Consider the following 19257-nt stretch of genomic DNA (forward strand, 5'->3'; position numbering starts at 1 on the left):
CCATTAAAGACATAATTGATAACTGAAAGTAAACAAGTGTATCTGGAACTATTTTATATTTGATCATTTATAAATCATTAAAATGGATTATGATTTCAATGCATGCGCATTGAAAAAGCAAAATGCATGACTAGTAATTTTAAAAATTATATAAATGTAACTATAACTGTTCTTATAATGCAGTATAGTTCTTAATGAGTCTTTATAAAAATATTTATAGAATAATGATACTTAAGTAAATAAATAAGTATAAATGGGGCTATAAATTATTATAAGTCTGGACTTCATAGAGAGTGTTACCAACAACTCTATACCATAACTAAAATCCAAAGTATATAATATATTTCCACTAGAGGATTTGTTTTGTCCTGGTTTTGCAGAAGAGGGCATTAGAAGGCGTTGTGTACTTGCCTCTGCTCTCTGCCACCTGGACCACTGCTGCCTTCACCTGAACGAAATCTGGTGATCACACACACACACACACACACACACACACACACACACACAGAGAGAGAAAGAAGAAAGTCAAGGATTTAATTCAGTTCATGCATTACTGAGGGAGGCTGATTAATTAATTATTCAATAGACTCAAAAATAAGTACCTGCGAGACATTCTTGATAGTTGACTCCATACTCTAAAAAGCATTTAACACATGAGATTATCATTCTTAGTAAAACAATTATGACTTTTTACTTTCAATTACATTGTTTATTTATGGGCTCATATTGTTACATTTTAACATATTCTAATTAGTAACTGTAATATTAGACTGGAAACAGATCTGTGTACAGCAGGTTCTAAAACGTCTCGGTTATGTATGTAACCCTCGTTCCCTGATGGGAGGGAACGGAGACGCCACGTCGGAGTACCGACGAATAGGAATCTCGCTCGCGAGAGCCAATCTACTTCGAGTGTAACTAAACGAGCCAATGCACATTGGCATGCAATGATTGCACCAGGTGTATCGCCGTGGCAATCATGCCACGCCGTGCGGGTATAAATGAGACACAGGTGATTGCATCAAATCAGCCTTTTGCTGAGGAGCCGGGTAGGTAGACAGGCACCCCAGCAGGGTACAGAGGACATGGCGACAGGACGTGGCGTCTCCATTCCCTCCTTCAGGGAACGAGGGTTACATACGTAACCCAGACGTTCCCATTCAGTCGGTCACTCTCGACGCCACGTCGGAGTACCGACGAATAGGAATCCCTACCAAAGAGCCATGGCTTCTGCCCCCATCCAGTGCCCTGTGTGAGCCGCCTGAGCTCTCTTACCTGATGAGACGGGGCTCACACCGGGAAGTCCATCACTGCTGTTCCGCATTACCCGCTCAGTGATTATTGGATAACACTGGGAAAGCGTGCCCTAGAGAAGGGAACACTGCGGAGCCCACATCGTACCCCGAAGGAGTTATGTGGAGTACAATGCTGAGCCATAGCCCGCTAGGAGAAGGGGGCTCAGTCCCTCTGCAGGGAAGGCTCTCCCAAGGGAAAGACACGGGCTTCCCGTAGGAGCGACCGTGGAAGAAAATATGGTATCCCCGCAGGGTCACTCATATGGCCCAAGCCCAATACCGGTTCTCAAGGATTCAGCGGCAAGGGGCCTGATGCCAGACGTTCCGCCACGTCCGGCACCGAGGGCGGTGGAGGACTCACAGAGTTTTTTTCTGGAGAATATAAGCGCCGTAGCGCAGCAAGCCGACAAGAGCCGGGGCCTCTCAGTGCTTCTACCCGTTTGAGGTGAGAACACAGGAGGAGACCGGCTCTACACGTAGGCTATAGAATCTAGCGAACGTGTTGGGTGTCGCCCAGCCCGCAGCTCTACAGATGTCTGACAGCGAAGCGCCACGTGCCAGCGCCCAGGAGGATGCAACACTTCTAGTAGAGTGTGCTCGCACCCTGAGCAGACAGGGCACACCTTGTGCTTGGTAAGCCAAGGTGATGGCATCCACTATCCAGTGGGCCATCCTCTGCTTGGAGACAGCCTTTCCCTTCTGCTGGCCTCTGTGACAGACAAAGAGCTGATCTGAGGTTCTGAAGCTTTGAGTTCTATCCACGTAAACCCGCAGAGCGCGGACGGGACAGAGCAAAGCTAGGGCTGGGTCTGCCTCCTCCGGGGGCAGCGCTTGCAGGTTCACCACCTGGTCCCTGAAGGGAGTGGTAGGAACCTTGGGCACATAGCCAGGCCGGGGTCTCAACACCACGTGGGTATCACCCGGCCCGAACTCTAGGCACGATTCGTCGACCAAAAATGCCTGCAGGTCCCCTACCCTCTTGATGGAGGCCAATGCAGCCAACAGCAAAGTCTTCATAGACAGAATCTTTAGCTCTGCTGACTGCAAAGGCTCAAATGGGGCATTCTGAAGTGCTCGGAGCACCAGAGCAAGATCCCAAGAGGGTATGGAGGGAGGGCGAGGAGGATTTAACCGTCTCGCCCCCCTAAGGAACCAGACGACCAGGTCGTGCTTCCCAACCGTCTTACCTTCTACATGGTCATGATAGGCGGATATTGCAGCAACATAAACCTTGAGGGTAGAGGGCGACAGCCTACGCTCCAACCCCTGTTGCAGGAAGGAAAGCACAGATGCGATCGAACATCTTCGGGGGTCAACTCGACGAACAGGTTCCACTTCAAGGCGTAAGCCTGTCTAGTAGACGGCGCTCGTGCCGAAGTGATGGTGTTAACTACCTCTTAGGGTAAATCACCTAGAACCTCCGCGTCCCGTCCAGGGGCCAGACATGAAGCTTCCACAGGTCTGGACGCGGGTGCCAAAGGGTGCCCCGTCTCTGAGTCAGAAGGACCTTCCTCAGAGGAATCGCCAAGGAGGGGCTGTCGCGAGGAGCATAAGTCCTGGAAACCAGGTCCGGTTGGGCCAGTACGGCGCCACCAGCAGGACCTGCTCCTCGTCCTCCCTGACCTTGCACAGAGTCTGTGCAAGTAGACTCACTGGGGGAAAAGCATATTTGCGCAGCCCCTGGGGCCAGCTGTGCGCCAGGGCATCCATGCCGAGTGTACCCTCGGTCAGTGAATAGAACCACTGGCAGTGGGACGTTTCTGGGGAGGCAAACAGGTCAACCTGTGCCACCCCAAACTGTCTCCAAATCAGCTGAACCACCTGGGGGTGGAGTCGCCACTCGCCTGGGAGCGCAGCTCGTGAAAGCTCGTCGGCCACACGGTTGTGCACACCAGGGACATGAATGGCCCGAAGCGACCTCAGACACTTCTGACTCCAGAGGAGGAGATGGCGGGCGAGTTGCGACATGCGACGGGAGCGCAGACCACCTTGCCGGTTGATATACGCGACGGTCGCAGTGTTGTCCGTGCGGACCAGTACATCTTTGCCCCGTAACCGCGCTTTGAGGCGGCTCAGAGCAAGATGCACTGCTAGCAACTTGAGGCAATTGATATGCCAATGCAGGTGCGGGCCGGTCCAAACCCCTGACACTGCATGCCCGTTGTACGTGGCTCCCCAGCCCATGGCAGAGGCATCCGTGAAAACCACAGCGTGCCTGGACACCTGTTCCAGGGGCACTCCGGCCCGAAGGAACGAGGGGTCTGACCATGGACTGAAGGACTGGCGGCAGGCCGGTGTGATGCTCACCCGGTGAGTGCCGCGTTGCCACGCCCATCTCGGGACTCGGCCATGTAGCCAATGCTGAAGCGGTCTCATATGAAGCAGGCCGAGCGGTGTTACTGCCGCAGCGGCCGCCATATGCCCCAGGAGCCTCTGAAACTGTTTCAGTGGAACCGCCATGAAACGTGTTCAGGCAGCTCAGCATCGACTGGACACGCTCCTCCGTGAGGCGCGCTGTCTGTTCGACCGAATCCAACTCCATACAGAGAAAAGAGATCCTCTGCACGGGGGCGAGTTTGCTCTTTTCCCAGTTGACCCGAAGACCCAACTGGCTGAGGTGTCTGAGCACCAGGTCCCTGTGTTCGCACAACTGATCCTTGGACTGTGCTAAAATGAGCCAGTCGTCGAGATAGTTGAGGATGCGAACGCCCTGTTCTCTCATGGGCAAAAGGGCCCCCTCCGTGACTTTCGTGAAGACATGGGGGGACAGGGACAGCCCGAAGGGCAGGACTCTGTCCTGATATGCTCGACCCTCGAACGCAAAGCGCAGAAACGGCCTGTGTCGAGGAAGAATCGAGACATGAAAGTACGTGTCCTTCAGGTCGATCGCTGCAAACCAATCTTCGAAAAGCATTCGAAAATGCGTTTCTGCGTGAGCATCTTGAACGGTAGCTTGTGGAGGCTCCGATTCAGGACTCGCAGGTCCAAGATTGGCCGTAACCCACCGGTTTTCTTGGGTACAATGAAGTACGGGCTGTAGAAGCCGGTCTTCATATCGGCTGGAGGGACCGGCTCTATCAGGTCCTTCACCAGTAGGACAGCGATCTCCGCACGCAGGACATGGGCATCTGCAGCATTCACCGAGGTGAAGCGGACGCCCTTGAACCTGGGGGGGCGCCGGGCGAACTGAATCGCATAGCCGAGCCTGATGGTCCGAATGAGCCAGCGAGACGGACTGGGGAGCTCTAGCCAGGCTCGCAGAGACCGTGCAAGCGGGACCATAGGGACCACCGGCGTACCCACCGTGGGGCAGCGAGGTGGAATGCAGGTACCGGGCTGGGGCGGCTGTCTCGTGGAGGCGGCCCGCAGCGAGGTGAGAGTGTGCTGTGCAACACTTACCTGATTCCACAGGTGGGCAGGAGGAACGTGAGGAGGTCGTCCACTGCTGCCCGCTGGCGAAGGGGGAGGATGAGTGTGGTCCGGCGTTTGACCGGCCACAACTCTCCGGGCCCCCTGAGGACCCAGAGATGGAGGAAACTGCTCTTTTATTGAAAATTTGGGTACCGTTGGGGCTGAGCCCAGCGGCGGAACAGAAACAAAACGGAACACAAGATTCTCCTCCCGGCCCTCCTCCGGGGGATGGAGCGGTGCGGTCACCGTCTCCAGAAGAGCAGTCCTCCCCATCTCCGGGTCGCCCGTCTCAGGGCCGCTTGCCCTTGCCCCTGCCTTTGCCACCTCTCTTGGCAGGAGCCTGGACGGGCGGGGCGGCCTGCTTGCGCCCGGCTCCACGACGTCGCTTGGGTGGAGGCTGCTGCTGCGACGCGGGAGCGGAGGCAGACGCAGGTGGCCACCCTCGGCGACGAGCAGACTGAGGTGCTGCCAGCGGCGGGGTGGAGACAGCAGCTGACCGCCGTGGCAGGATGTCACTGATGGCCTCAGTCTGCTTCTGTGCGGCCGAGAACTGCTGGGCGAAGTTCTGGACCACGTCGCCGAAGAGGCCAGTCTGGGAGACGGGGGAGTTAAGGAACCTGATCTTGTCGGTCTCCCTCATGTCTGCCAGACACAGCCAGAGATGGCGTTCCTGGACCACCATAGTGGTCATCGCACGGCCCGCACCGTAACCTTCGCCGCACGAAGCGCGAGGTCCGTTGCGGTTCTCAGTTCTTGGAGAACTGCGGGATCGTGACCACCCTCGTGCAGGTTCTTCAGTGCCTGGGCCTGATGAACCTGCAACAACGCCATAGCGTGTAAGGCGGAGCCTGCCTCTCCTCAAGCCTGGTAGGCCTTTCCGATCAGATCGGACAAGTACCTACAGGCTCGGGAGGGAAGACACGGGTTCCCCCTGGATGTGGAGTTAGGGCACAGTTGCATAGCAACGGCCCGTTCCATGGTAGGAACCTGCGTGTAACCCTTTGCAGGTCCGCCATCGAGGGTGGTGAGGGAGGAGGATCCACTGGGCCGGTTTCGGGCAGTAAAAGGTGCCGTCCATGACCGAGTGAGCTCCTCGTGCACCTCCGGGAAGAAAGGAACCGGGGTGGGGCGCTGAGAACCAGCACGGGCCACCCCGAGAAACCAATCATCCAACCTTGAAGGTTCGGGACACGGTGGAGGGTTCCACACAAGCCCGATCTTCTCGGCGGCCCGGGAAAGCATGGCCATCATCTCTGGATCTGTATCGGGCACAGCGGATCTTCCCGAAGGAGCCCCCTGCGCCGACACGTCATCTCCAGAGAAGTCTGACCCTCCCTCCGATGCAGCGATGGACATCTGATCATCAGGGGGAGCCCCGAAGGATACGGATGGTGCACATCTCGAGGACGGCCCACCACGTTCCAACGGCAGCTCTGCTGGCTGCGGAGTGCGAGAGGGATGAGGGTTCCTCGGGGGTTGGTTCCCTGGGGGAAGCGCTCTCACCGTAACCCTCAAATCACCCGTGCTACTGCCTGAAGTAACCCTTTGTGGAGGGTTAGATCGAGGCAGAGGCACGGGGACTCCACCCCTTGCGAGATGGAGTCTAGACCGCAACTCCGAGATGGTCATGTTCCCGCAGTGAGAACATGAGTCATCCACCAGTGCTGCCTCAGCGTGATGAACGGCCAAACACGAGATACAGCGCTGGTGACCATCCCTTGGTGACAGGTAACCACCGCATCCAGAAACACACAGATAGAATGTCATCTTGAAAAAGACGCAAGCTCTATCTGTGTTTGCTCTTTCAGAAGGACGCTCGAAGGGTCGCGGCGACACAGTCAGGGGGTGGGTGCAGCCTGACGTGCGCGCTCTCTCACACGAAGGCGCTCTCTTACCAGCCGTAAGAACGGCTTTTCAGCGCTCTCCACCTAGCGCACCGAACCAGCTGTGAGAACAGCCTTTGTGGTTGCTCTAACAAACAACACAGAGAGATGATCCGAAAACCACGCGAACGCTGCTGTGCCGTCACACCAACACCGACTGAAGAGATCGCTTCCGAAAGGCGGCTTCCGTCTTCAGTCAGGACTGCGAAGTAGTGAGTGATATCTGGCGTTACCATCTACCACCCGGCTCCGAAGCAAAAGGTTGAGTTGATGCAATCACCTGTGTCTCATTTATACCCGCACGGCGTGGCATGAGCACCTGGTGCAATCATTGCATGCCAATGTGCATTGGCTCGTTTAGTTACACTCGAAGTAGATTGGCTCTCGCGAGCGAGATTCCTATTCGTCGGTACTCCGACGTGGCGTCGAGAGTGACCGACTGAATGGGAACAGATCTTTTATCAGCAGGAAGCATCTTTAAACACAATGTACTTCCTCTCTCTACCCCAGTCAAGACACAGTTTCATCTCTATTTATTTATTTTTCAGAAAAGGAAAGCCAAAATATTTACTGGGTAGTCTAATATTTTGTAGAGGGGGGTGAAAATGGGAAAAGGGTTCCATGTTCATGTTTCTTGTCCTTATTTTTTATTTCCTGTTTGCCTTGTGCTTCCCTTGTTTGTGTCATGTGATCCTGCCATGTGCTCTATGTTGTCATGCTCTTATTGGTTTATTGTTTGATTGTTCACATGTGTTCCTTGTTAGTCATTAGTCTGAGTATTTAACCCCTCATGTTTGCCATGTGTCTATGTCAAGTATTGTTAGTGTAAACCTCTGTTGGTGTCAAGTCATTTATGTCAAGTCCAGGTTTATGGTTTTAGGTAATAACCTCACACTTAACACCCAGAAGACCAAAGAACTGATTGTGGATTACCGGAGAACCAGGAAGGACCATTCGCACACGCCCATCTACATTGATGGAGCTGAAGTGGAACGTGTGACTAGCTTCAAGTTCCTCGGTGTCCATCTCTCTGAGGATCTTTCCTGGACCCTCAATACATCCATACTGGTTAAGAAGGCGCGACAGCGCCTTTACTTCCTTAGGAAACTAAGGGAAGCTCATCTGTCTCCTCACATCCTACTGAACTTTTACCGTTGCACTATTGAAAGCATTCTTACAAACTGCATCACAGTGTGGTATGGCAATAGCACTGTCTCAGATCAGAAGGCCCTCCAGCGGGTGGTGAAAACTGCCCAATACATCACTGGTGTTGGTCTACCTTCTGTCAAAGATATTTACTACAAACGCTGCTTAAAGAGAGTGAGTAGTATTTCTAAAGACTCCTCTCATCCAAACCGCACACTCTTTACTTTACTCCCATCAGGGAGACGTTATAGAAGCCTTCGCTGTCGCACCAGCAGATTCAGGAACAGTTTCTTTCCCTCAGCTGTCAGCCTACTGAACTCCAATCTCAGACGCTGAACAATGCATCATAGACTGATTTGATTTTCTTGTTGCACATTTCTACCTCTAAACATTAAGCCATTTACACTTAGCCATTTGCACTGTTGTACATCATGCATGTGTGTGTGTGTGTGTGTGTGTGTATGTATGTATATGGATACCTCATTGATTAACGCTCATTGATTAATGCACTTCCGGTTTTATATTGTACTTGTCCATCTCACAACTTGCACTATGTATAATAATATATTTCTATATTCATATACATATTTATTTAATTTATTTATAAATTGTATTTGCACTTCTGGTTGGATGCTAACTGCATTTCATTGGCTCTGTACCTGTACTTAGCTCAATGACAATAAAGTTGAATTTGATTTGATTTGATTTGATGTTGATTTCAAGTTTAGTTCAAGTCATGTTCAGTCTAGTTAAGTCAAGTAGGGCCTATGCTGTATCTGTTCACATTGGGATTGTAAATAAATTGCACATGGGTTCATCACCAAGTTTGCCTCCAGTCGATCGTTACAGTTATAAAGTCAGAATTGCATGATAGTCAGAATTGAGGTGGAAACAAAATTTCCAGAGATATGCGGATCCCAATGTGACTGTTCACATTGTTGAATTTGACCCATTTCCAATGGTTGAAAACCAAATGTGGGGCACTTTGTGTACAGCTTATTGTATTTCAAGAAGAATCTCTGAAGAACAAATAATATTGAACAGAAAACCCAGAAAAGAACCATACCGCCATCCAAACGGTATGCTAATTGTCAATCATCTTTGGTCCTTAGTGGTCCTGACAGAAATATATTATGCTAAAAGTTTGTTTTATCAGCTTTTTAGTATACACTACACTACTAAAGATAACTCAAAAGTCACAATTCACAGACAGAGACTACAATGTTCCCTGGTAGAATTGCTGTTACTCACCCATTGTCATTTCTGTACTGGAGCTCTGTAATGCGCTTCCTAGGAAAGATTTAAGTGATTTAAAACAAAATATTACTGAAATATACCAGAACGTCGTAATGCAGTGTTTCTCAAATCCAGTCCTCAGGACCTAACACCCAGAATGCTTTAAATATCTCACTAATTAAAACTCACTCATTTAACTCATCAGCTTCTTAGTGTATTAAACAAGGAGACATCTCATTCTGGCATGTGGGTCCCAAGCAGTTGAGTAACACTGTCATAATGCACTCTCAAATGCTCATATATTAGTGCAGTGTTTAAAAGAATAAGAAAAAGTCCTGCTCCAATTTGTACATGAAAAGCATTTTCTGGGTGCATAGATTCAGTTTACAAAGCATGAAAAAAGAAACTGCACACCAAACAAATCCAAAGTTCAAGATCAATTTAAAATTAAAATCATATAAAGTGACAACTCTACACCAAAGAGCACTAACAAAAAAAAAAAGTTTCAGTTCATCTTGGTAACTTTATTTTAGGCTTAATTTCTCACTATTAACTAGTTGCTTATTAGCATGCATATACGTAGGATATTGGCTGTTTATTAGCACTTATAAAGCACATATTAATGCCATATTCTGCATGACCTAATTCTACATCCCTTAATCCTACGCAATACCTAAACTTAAACGCTACAATAACTACCTTTCTAGTAAATTCAGAGTTGATTGAGGCAAAAGTTGTGGTTAATAGTGAATATGTGGTCCCCATACTAAAGTGTTACCGGTCTATCTTCAGTGCTTAAATCTTAAGAAAATTAAACAACTGCTTCTTTTGTCACTTAATATGAGAATCGTCAGCAAAATTGTACTTTTCAATGGATCTTGAACTTTGAATTTCTTTGATGTGTGGTTTTCGTTTTTGTGTATGTTTTAAAAGAAAACAATTATACATCAAATTAAGGAATTTACACAAATATCAGATGTTTTTATGAAAGCATTCCTTAATATTAGTCAGTGATAATTATGTTAAAATCAGATCCAGACTCACTTGTATCTCTTGACAACGAAGAAACATAGTATTCCAACCAAAAGAGCGGCTCCAAGACCAGATATGGTTGGTATGAGGATGTGGCTGAGATTTGCTTGTTCTGGTAACATAAATACTTAATTACTTAAAATGATCACTTATGATCACAATATTTACACAAAACAGTTTTATTGTTATACTTTTCACAAAGATTGAGTGAGTGGCTTCCATTTCGCCCAGGACGATCCCGTGGTACTTGACTGTGCATGTGACAGAGCCGTGATCATCCTCTTGCGTTGGGGTGAAGGTAAGAAGAGACTCTGCTTCCCATGTTCCACGTCCAATGTCCTTGTAGCTCATGATGATTTTTCCAGTATGGCTCCAGCTGAGAGTGGGCTGATGGGACGGACAGGTGTGCCGGACAGAGCATTTGAAGACTGTGGGTTGACCCTCTTGCACAGAATTCTCAGCCTGCAGCTCAGGTTTTGATGCTTTCTCTATACATATATTTTAAATGACAAAGCATATTTTTAACTTGGTAAATAAAAGCAAAAAAAACGTCTCAAAATCATTCCAATTTTTTTTTTTTTTTTGCCTGTGTTCTTGTTTTGGACCCTATTAAGTTGTAGTAATGACAGGTTGACAGCTCAAAAGCAAACTTACCAATCACCTTAATTGTCACGCAGTTTTCCACAAAGGTGTGCTTGAGTGTTGTTTTAGACGTCTCTAATTCCACCCTGAAACAATACGGGCCGTTGTCGTGGTCTTTGATTTCATCAATCTCCAAGGAGCAGTTTAAACCACCCAGTGACCCAACCAGATTTGTATGACCCTTGAAATTGTCTAGAACCTTTGTAGGATCATTGTGGTAGATGAAATTGTCCCATTTGTCCTTCATGTGCCACATGCCTTTAATACGACTGGAGGGCTGTACTCCAACAGGGTATTTGAATGAACAGGGCAACACGACACAAGAAGAGACCAGAGCCTCCATTGCAGACTCTATGTGCGCCTCCCAAACATCACCAAACTCGACAGCACAAAGAACTGGAAAATAATAATAATAAAATCAGTGAAAGATAATAAACTTAAAAAACATATACTTAAATTCTTAATATAAATATTTTTTTGAAAAGTAATCACACAAAAATGTTTAATCATACCGTGAAGCCAGAAGAGAAGAACTCCTGCCCGTACACCCATGCTGGACTGGACTCTATAAACTAAAGAGGCACAGAAATTGATAAAAAAAATATTACTGATTACTTTGCGCAAACAACATCTTTATCTAGGGCACTGGACAGGCTTCAATTACCGTGATCATATATATATATATATATATATATATATATATATATATATATATATATATATATATATATATATATATATATATATATATATATATATATATATATATATATATATCAACCTGACAGTATAACAATTTGGAGGAAAAAAAAAAAAATTATATTGATGCAAGTAGAATCAGTAGACAGGGTTGTTGGAAAATGATATTGTTGATAAAGAAATAACAAATTGAATCAATTATTTTTTTTGTAAGCAAATACAAAGAGAATATAAGATTTCATAAGTCAGAGAGTAAAGACAGAAGAGAAGCATGTACAAGTCTTCCATCAAACATCATTTGCCTGTGCTTAATAAGTCACAAAGCAATATTGTACATGCAGAAAAAAAGTTAAAGATAGATATGGGCCTCGCTTAGGAGTTTTTTTTTGTTTATTATTATTATTTTATTATTGAGGTTAATACAAAGACCTGTTTCAGTTCTCTAGACATGTTTTCTCTAGAATTTATATTTTAAGCGCAAAAAGACCTTTACATCTGCAAAACCAACCAACCCTAAACCAAACCAAACCCTAATCCTATAGTAAGTACAGTTACTTAGTTACTTAATATTACTCAGTACCTAAATTTATAATTATAAAGACACCTTAGTGTAACCAAAAATAATAATAATGTGATTCATATGCTTCTAATATGAATCATACACTAAATCATACACATCAAAACATCCTGCAATAATCAATCAAATATGATCATATTATCATATTATGCTTATAATCAGGATTTTTTTTTCATTCATATAATATTATTTATATTACTTATGTAAAAGAGAAAGGGAACCTACCTTATTTTTCAGAGTGTGACTGGTGTGCCTTAACTGACTGAATGACCAGAGATATAACCAAGAGATATTCAAACCAGAGATATAAACTGCCTAAACAAAACAGGAAGTATATTTTGTATATTATATATATATTCAGACCTTTATTTCATTTCTCATTTTCTCATGCCCTTGAGGACGCTGAGCATCCAAGCGAAGTTCATACCTATACGAGAATTGATGAAGTTTATTATTTGATTAAAAACAAACAGACACATTCATATTTAGGTGGGTTGACAAACTAAGCAGAATTTCTATTCTTAGGGAATCCAGCTGCTTTACTAGACCTATGGGAAAGATATCCATTGTATCTGGTAGGCCTATCTAAAACCAGTCACCACTGAATTTTCTCTGACATCCAAAACCAATCATCAGGGGCGGATTTAGTGATTTTAGTTTTAATATTTTAATATGAATACTGCATGTTTTATGTCTCTGTGTGAATGAATTGTGAAGGCGAGTGTCACGCCATTCATTCCATGACATTCCGTTTGTTTTTATGAATGGATTCCGTGATCCTGTACGCGTTTTCGGAATCGCGGAAATCACAAGGCCCTACACCCCTACACTTTCTACCAGATGCACTTTCAACGCGGACGCAAAGGGGGTTGTCGTGGTTTTGAACACCACAGAAACCTCTTGTGCATCCGCGCTGAACGCGTATCGTATATAACAAGAATTTTAGGGGGCCCTTGGTTTTCGGGGGCCCCAGGCGGTCGCCTACCTTTGCCTAATGGTAAGTCCGCCCCTGCCAATCATGTTAAGTTCACTAGCAGTCCAAGAGACAGGGAAACAGCAGGATAGGAGATGAAGTAGTAAAAATGAGCAGACTTTGTCTGACCAGAACAGATTTAACAAGTTTTCTTATACAATGAAAAACATTGTCCTGGGATGTTAAAAACCTTGAAATGGACAGAACAAAGTAAAGAGATAAAAAATATATATATAATAATGTAAATGAAGTACAACAGCATTACTCTGCTCTCTTGAAGCTGCGCACACATAAGCTTGGTATCAAGAACTCAAGTAAGACTACATTCTTAGATTCTTCACTACAAAGACTTAAGGTGATACATTTTTGGAGCTTTTTGGAGCACTGTTGCTGGGCAATGTTACAAAGCAATGTTGCTTGGCCACTTTCCCATTGGGAATGGGCAACACATTTCTATCTGGATACTTTAGATCGGTCATGGGCCCTGTGTCTTACCTGGTTGCCCGTTGACGGCAGCATTGCCTAGTGACATTGCTCAAAAAGTTGCCCTGTGTATCATCACCATAAGTGGCATAATTGGACAGTTGGAAAGATTTTTTAGTTGATAGGGGACAGTGGATTAGTGCAAACGCTTTGACAAAAGGACTCATGTAAGCTATCAGAGAAAGTAATGTTGGTCAGCTTATTGTCTATCCTGTCTTGTGGAGCACTTGGTCTTTTGTTGTTTTGGGCTATGTGCTCGTGTCTCTGTCTGATCCGTCCCCCTTGTTATCTGATTAGTGTTTAATTTCTCCCACCTGTTCCCTCCTGATTTCTTCCCCTTTATATAGTTCCCTTGTGTTCACTGTCTTTGTCGGTACGTTGTTTAACGTCTCCCTTCCCCGTGTTCCGCTCCCTCTCCTTGACCTGTTTTTGGTATGTTGTTTGTTTTGAAATGTTATTTTCTTGTTTCTAGTTTTGTTATGTTTTCCCCCTTGTGGATTTTTGTTTTTGATTATGTTTATTTGTTAATAAAATCATCCCTTCCTGCATTTGAGTCTTCACCCTAGTTTGCCTTAAGTGTAATGTAACACTTATATCTGTAGTGACTAGAGATAGTGTCACTTTAAACAGAGGTAAGGCTCACCCTATTTAGGTTGGTCGAGCAACATTCTGTTGTCCTAAATGGAAATTCTCTTTAGCATTTACAGTCCAAGTACACTTGAACCAGTGCCAAGAGTTAGCCAGAATTCTAAAATCACGTTACTAACCTGACGCAGATTTGGGGTAAAAATGGATAGGCTACAATGTAATCTACTAGAGTTAATTTCAGTAAGTAATTTCAAACACCAGACCAAGACGGAAACCTCCTCCAAATGGAAACATGAGCAAACAATGAGAATTTGGGAACACTGGGAAGTTTACACCTTTTGGGGACAGAAGGTTATTTGGATGATATTACCCTGGCCCTGGCAAAGGCACACACCCACCACTGTAAGCAAAGTATCTCCAAACTCTTAACCTTTACTACCTTTTGGTTTACTTTAGTGGAGATGAGACAATTGTACTAGTTGCACATTTCAAATGAAATCAAATGAACATGTTAACTGTTAATTCACTTGCATTGATATAGAACATCGTTTTTATATAATCTTTCTAAGTGAACTGAGTGAAGAGAAGAATGTGTAAAGGGAAGGAAGTGGGGGAGAAGGAACAAATGTTAAGGAAGGACAGGAGGGAAACTAGCTTTCTCGCAAATTCACTCTGTGCACACTGTGACTGAAATTTGGTTAAGTTACATAAAAAAGCATAATTTTGAACAAAAGCTGAGAAAATCTAAGAAATGTTATTTGAGTGTTGATTATTATACCTAAAAATAAATAGCAACTGAATTTAGGCTAATAGTTTGGGCTCTGTTGTTAACCTTTAATATTAATGTGCAAGTAGGGGCTCCCTATATAGTTTACAGCAATATATTCAATAAACTTTTAGTAATAATTTAATTCATTTAAGGACAGAACTGTTGTACCGAACCCGTACTGAACCGTGACTTCAAAACAGTTTTGTGTACCGTTACACCCCTAATATATATGTACACTTAATGAGCTGACATAATAAAAAAAACGAATTTTCTTTGCCAGTAACAGAGAGGGAGGGGGAATTTGCACATATGTAGAACCAATCGTATTAGAGAAAAATGATGTAATGAGTCATGTTACCTTTGCTATATTCCTATTCTATAGAAACTGTTCTATTCTTTTCTCAGTTGCTATAAAAAAGTAAATAAAAAAACTTCGCTATTGTCAGTAATTCTAATAATAATGTGACCCTGAGATGTCAACTCCAAATATCAATTTCATAGCACAAGACACGTTTTATGATCATTTTAAAATGTTAAATGTATGTAATACATACTTTTAATCCAATAAATTGAGGAACACTGAATTAACGTCTTCATCAAAAGACTGGGAGTTCCCTTTCAAAAGTGAACTCTCGCTGCGTCAGCTGACGCTACGGAGAACGCCTCCAGCGTGACAGGTGTCTGAAGCTACTATCGAATCACGTCAATCCTATTGACCGGCGACAGCCCATGACGTCATCAATATGCGACCCGGAAGTATATAAGGGCGCCGTGCCAACACATACACATCTTTTTCGTCTTCAGGGACTGTCTGTCGAAGCGTAATTCTGCGGATACTGGTAATAAAGATACATACTTTAACTTGAGATGAAACGCACAGAGAAGAGGCAGAGCTTCAGAAAGTGTGCCGACCCGTGTCAGAGGTTTCTGACACCGGAAGTCACACACACTGCGTTTTCTGCCTAGGAGAAGAGCATGCACAAGCAGTTCTTGAGGTTCTGCTTGTGCAAACTGTGAGAGTTTTCCGCTGAGAACTCTCCGCTCTCGTTTGGCCCTCTTCTCGAGGGAAGGGGGCGCTTCATCTGGCACCACCGATGTGAGTCCCGCTCGCGCTGAGGTGGAGCGGCGACGCACATCGTGGGGCTCCCAGATGGAGCTCGCCGATCGTCTGGAGAGAGGCGTTGTTCTCTCAGACGATCTAGCGGCTGACGAGGGTGAGCTGCAGGTCGACGTGGAGAATGGGAGTTCCCCACGTAGCTCTGCAGCGAGCGCTCTTTTGGACGGGCAGGAGATGGCAGAGCGGTGGTAACAGTGACCAGGATCAGCCTGGACCCTCTCAGCCACCCTGTCCCACGTACGCTTAGCTGCTGGATGCTGTGGAGCTAGGGGAGAGGTCGCACGCGGCAGGCTCGACGATCGATTTCTCCCCGGTCACAGGCCAGCACCTCAGACGAGCCTTCCATTCCTCCCGGACCTTCATGATGAGGTCCGGGCGGCATGGAAGAACCCGTACTCCGCCCGCATCCACCGACAGCAGCGAGCTAGTTTCGCTGATGTTGAGGGGATGGGTGAGCACGGGTATGTGTTGATGCCCCCCATGGACGAGACGTTCGCGAACTATCTCGTCTCAGGGCGTACATCGACACTGAGAGCTCCGACTCTGCCATCCAGACCACTGAAGGCGACTTTGCGGTTGAATGGCAGAGCGTACGCGGCAGCAGGTCAGGCTGGTGCGACCCTGCACACAATGGCTGTGTTGCAGGCGTACCAGGCGGACCTGCTGAGAGACTTCGACCAAGGGGCGGGGCTGTCCCCTGAGGCGGTGGCTGAGTTGCGCCGCACCACAGACCTGGCTCTCCGGGCCACTAAACAAACTGCTGCCGCGATCGATGGCGGCGATGGTGGCCACGGAGAGGCATCTGTGGCTGAGCTTGGCGGACATCGGGGAGAAAGAGAAGAGCTTTCTCCTCGATTCACCAGTTTCGCCCACTGAAATTTTCGGCACCTCCGTGGAGGCGGTGGTTGGGAAGTTCAGGGAGGCGAAGGCGCGCTCAGCCGCGTTCAAGACCTGTATACCGCTGAGGTCTGCGTCCACACCCAGGCAGGTGGGACCTGGTCCATCGCAGCTTGAGGGCCGTAGAATGGACCAGAGAGTCAGCGTCTCCTCTCGTGCCCCTCCTCCGGTGAGGAGTAGGACACAGAGGAGACGCCAGTCCCGCAGGAAAAGGGATCTAAGGGAGGTGATCCAGGACAAACGTGCCTGGCGTTGGTGATGGGTCACCTCCTTTGAGGGGATTTCAATCCTACCCTCTCCCTTTTCCTTTTTAATGCCTTTTTAATGCACTTTTTAACATCATTTTATGTCTTTTAATTCCCAGGCGCTTCTTACATCAGGCCTGAGGCGGGCCTATGATGATTAGAACTTTGTTCTGACTGCCCGCTTTAGCTTGGTTAGTGAGAGCGCCGCTTTCAGGCATGCAAGGGCGGTAGAACATCGCGGTGATAGCTGCTTGGTGAGTCTTCGGTCAACGTGCCGCAGGTGAGAGTGGTCATTTTTGTGTGAAACACTAAAAAATGTATTTCTTACAGACCTCCATTCCCTGTTGGAGTATGGTTTTTGAGACGGAGCTAACTGAAGTTTTCCCCTGTAGGTGGCTTATGACAGCACCAGGTGCTGGGTTAGAGTGTGTTGGCTTTCCCTTGGCTTTCCCTTCGCCTCCCTGAAGGCAGGTACCGATGTTGGGCATCGAGGTAGAAGCTAGCCTGGCCGGCTATCAGGTTATAGGCCATTGCGCTTCCCTGAGGGTCGGCTGTCAAGTGGAAGGCCTCACCAGGCCTCCTGGATAAGGTGTTATCAGTTGGAAGGCCTCGCCAGGCCTCACTGGTGGTAAGTCCCGATGTTCGTCACATCGGGACAGCTAGCCTGCCGGCTATCAGGTTGTAGGCCTTATCTGGCCTCCCTGAAGGCCTGTTGTTAGTTGGAAGGCCTTAACTAGGCCTCTCCAAAGGCGAGCACCGACGTACGGCGTCCGGGTATGCGGCCTAGCAGGTTATCAGGTGGAAGGCCTTAATAGGCCTCCCTGAGGGTGAGCTCCCAGGTTGTGGTCACTTGAACAGTTAGCACGAATTGCTATCTGACAGTAGGCCCGCACTGGGCATCCCTAGAGGTGACCTCAGCTGCTCGGGATTAGTATGCTTCGCTGACAGGTAGTAGGCCTCACCAGGCCTCCCTAAGGACATGTTCCTGGGCTCCAGTCACTTGAGAAACAGTTAGCACGAGTCGCTAGCAGGTAGCAGGCCGCACTGGGCCTCCCTGCAGGCCCGCTATCAGGTAGTAGGCCTCACTAGGCCTCCCTCGAGGGTGAGTTCCTGAGTTAGGATACTCGGGTAGCCAGCATAGCTCGCTACCAGGTAGTAGGCCGTTCCGGGCCTCCCTAAAGGCTTGCTATCAGGTAGTAGGCCTCACCAGGCCTCCCTGAGGGTGAATTCCCGAGTCAGGATGCTCGGCTAGCTGATGTAGCTTGACTGTCAGGTAGTAGGCCTTCATTAGGCCTCCCTGAGAAAACGAGTTTCCGTTTTTCAACTGCTCTGACAGTCGGCTTCAACTGCTATCAGGTAGTAGGCCCCTCGGGGCCTCCTCGAATGCGAAGTTCCCAAGTCTAGGCACTTCTCGGTTACCAGTTCTCTATGAGTAGAACCTATGGTAGCTTAGCCTACAGCTGGGGGTTACCCGCCAGGCAGGTTCAGCTGCTCCCCTCACTGAGGGTTGTCTATGAGCACACAGCCGCCTGAGCCTGGTCAGACGGTCGCAGGCCTCTCGTGAGGCCTCCCTGTTGGATCAGTCCGTAGGCCCTTCCGGCCTCCCTACTGCTTTGAAACACAAGCACTTGGTAGATCCTTGATTTGAGCAGGCAGACTCCCCTCGCTAGCAAGGGTTGTAAAGCGCTATGCTGAGTGTTGCTCTCTAGGATAACCCGTCTCTGAGTTCCGGGCTAAGTAGGACTGCCACTTTTCAGTCCCTTAGTTTGGATGCCTTCTGGGCACCATCCAGAGGCTCTGTTTCTGAACAGACAGGGTTGGCTAAACTGAAGTGTCCATAACACTTAGGGCACCAGGTCAGGCCTCCCTGGTGGCACTCTGAATAACTTGTTTCCCGAGTAGTGACTGGTCCCCCCTGGTTCCTTCGGGTCCCCCAGCCACATTCCCTTAAAGGGACCGCTTCTGTTGAAGTAGTTGGTCCCGGGCCTTTGAGCAGTCTGGATAAGACCTCATGCAGTTGCATTAAGGTCACGTTTTAGGCATATAGCTTGGGCTATGACCGAAGGGGATGCTGTCACTGACAGCCCAGTGTGACCTGAGGGGGAGTTGCTCAGGTTTTTCAGTTGAATTTACTTGTGTTGACAGTTGTCACTGCCAATAGGCAGACACTCCCCTCAGCATGTCGGCATTGGTATATCGTTCCCCGTAGCGTCAGCTGACGCAGCGAGAGTTCCCTTTCGAAAGGGAACGTCTCAGGTTACGTA

General features: G+C 47.4%; 1 protein-coding gene across 1 annotated transcript; it reads right to left on the reverse strand.

Annotated features, from left to right (window-relative positions):
• Window positions 1-367: 367 nt before the first annotated feature.
• Window positions 368-12176, reverse strand: LOC307130255 (myelin-associated glycoprotein-like). Its single transcript, XM_079823229.1, has 8 exons — window positions 12147-12176; window positions 11158-11217; window positions 10658-11041; window positions 10195-10491; window positions 10016-10115; window positions 8987-9025; window positions 603-635; window positions 368-459 (listed from the first exon to the last, which is right to left on the reverse strand). Exons 2-8 carry the CDS (start codon window positions 11195-11197, stop codon window positions 390-392), a joined length of 963 nt encoding a protein of 320 aa, XP_079679355.1. The 5' UTR covers window positions 11198-11217; window positions 12147-12176; the 3' UTR covers window positions 368-389.
• Between the last annotated feature and the right edge of the window lie 7081 nt (window positions 12177-19257).

This window comes from Gobio gobio (assembly GCF_949357685.1).
Source record: "Gobio gobio genome assembly, chromosome: 8".
Taxonomy (NCBI): Eukaryota; Metazoa; Chordata; class Actinopteri; order Cypriniformes; family Gobionidae; genus Gobio; species Gobio gobio.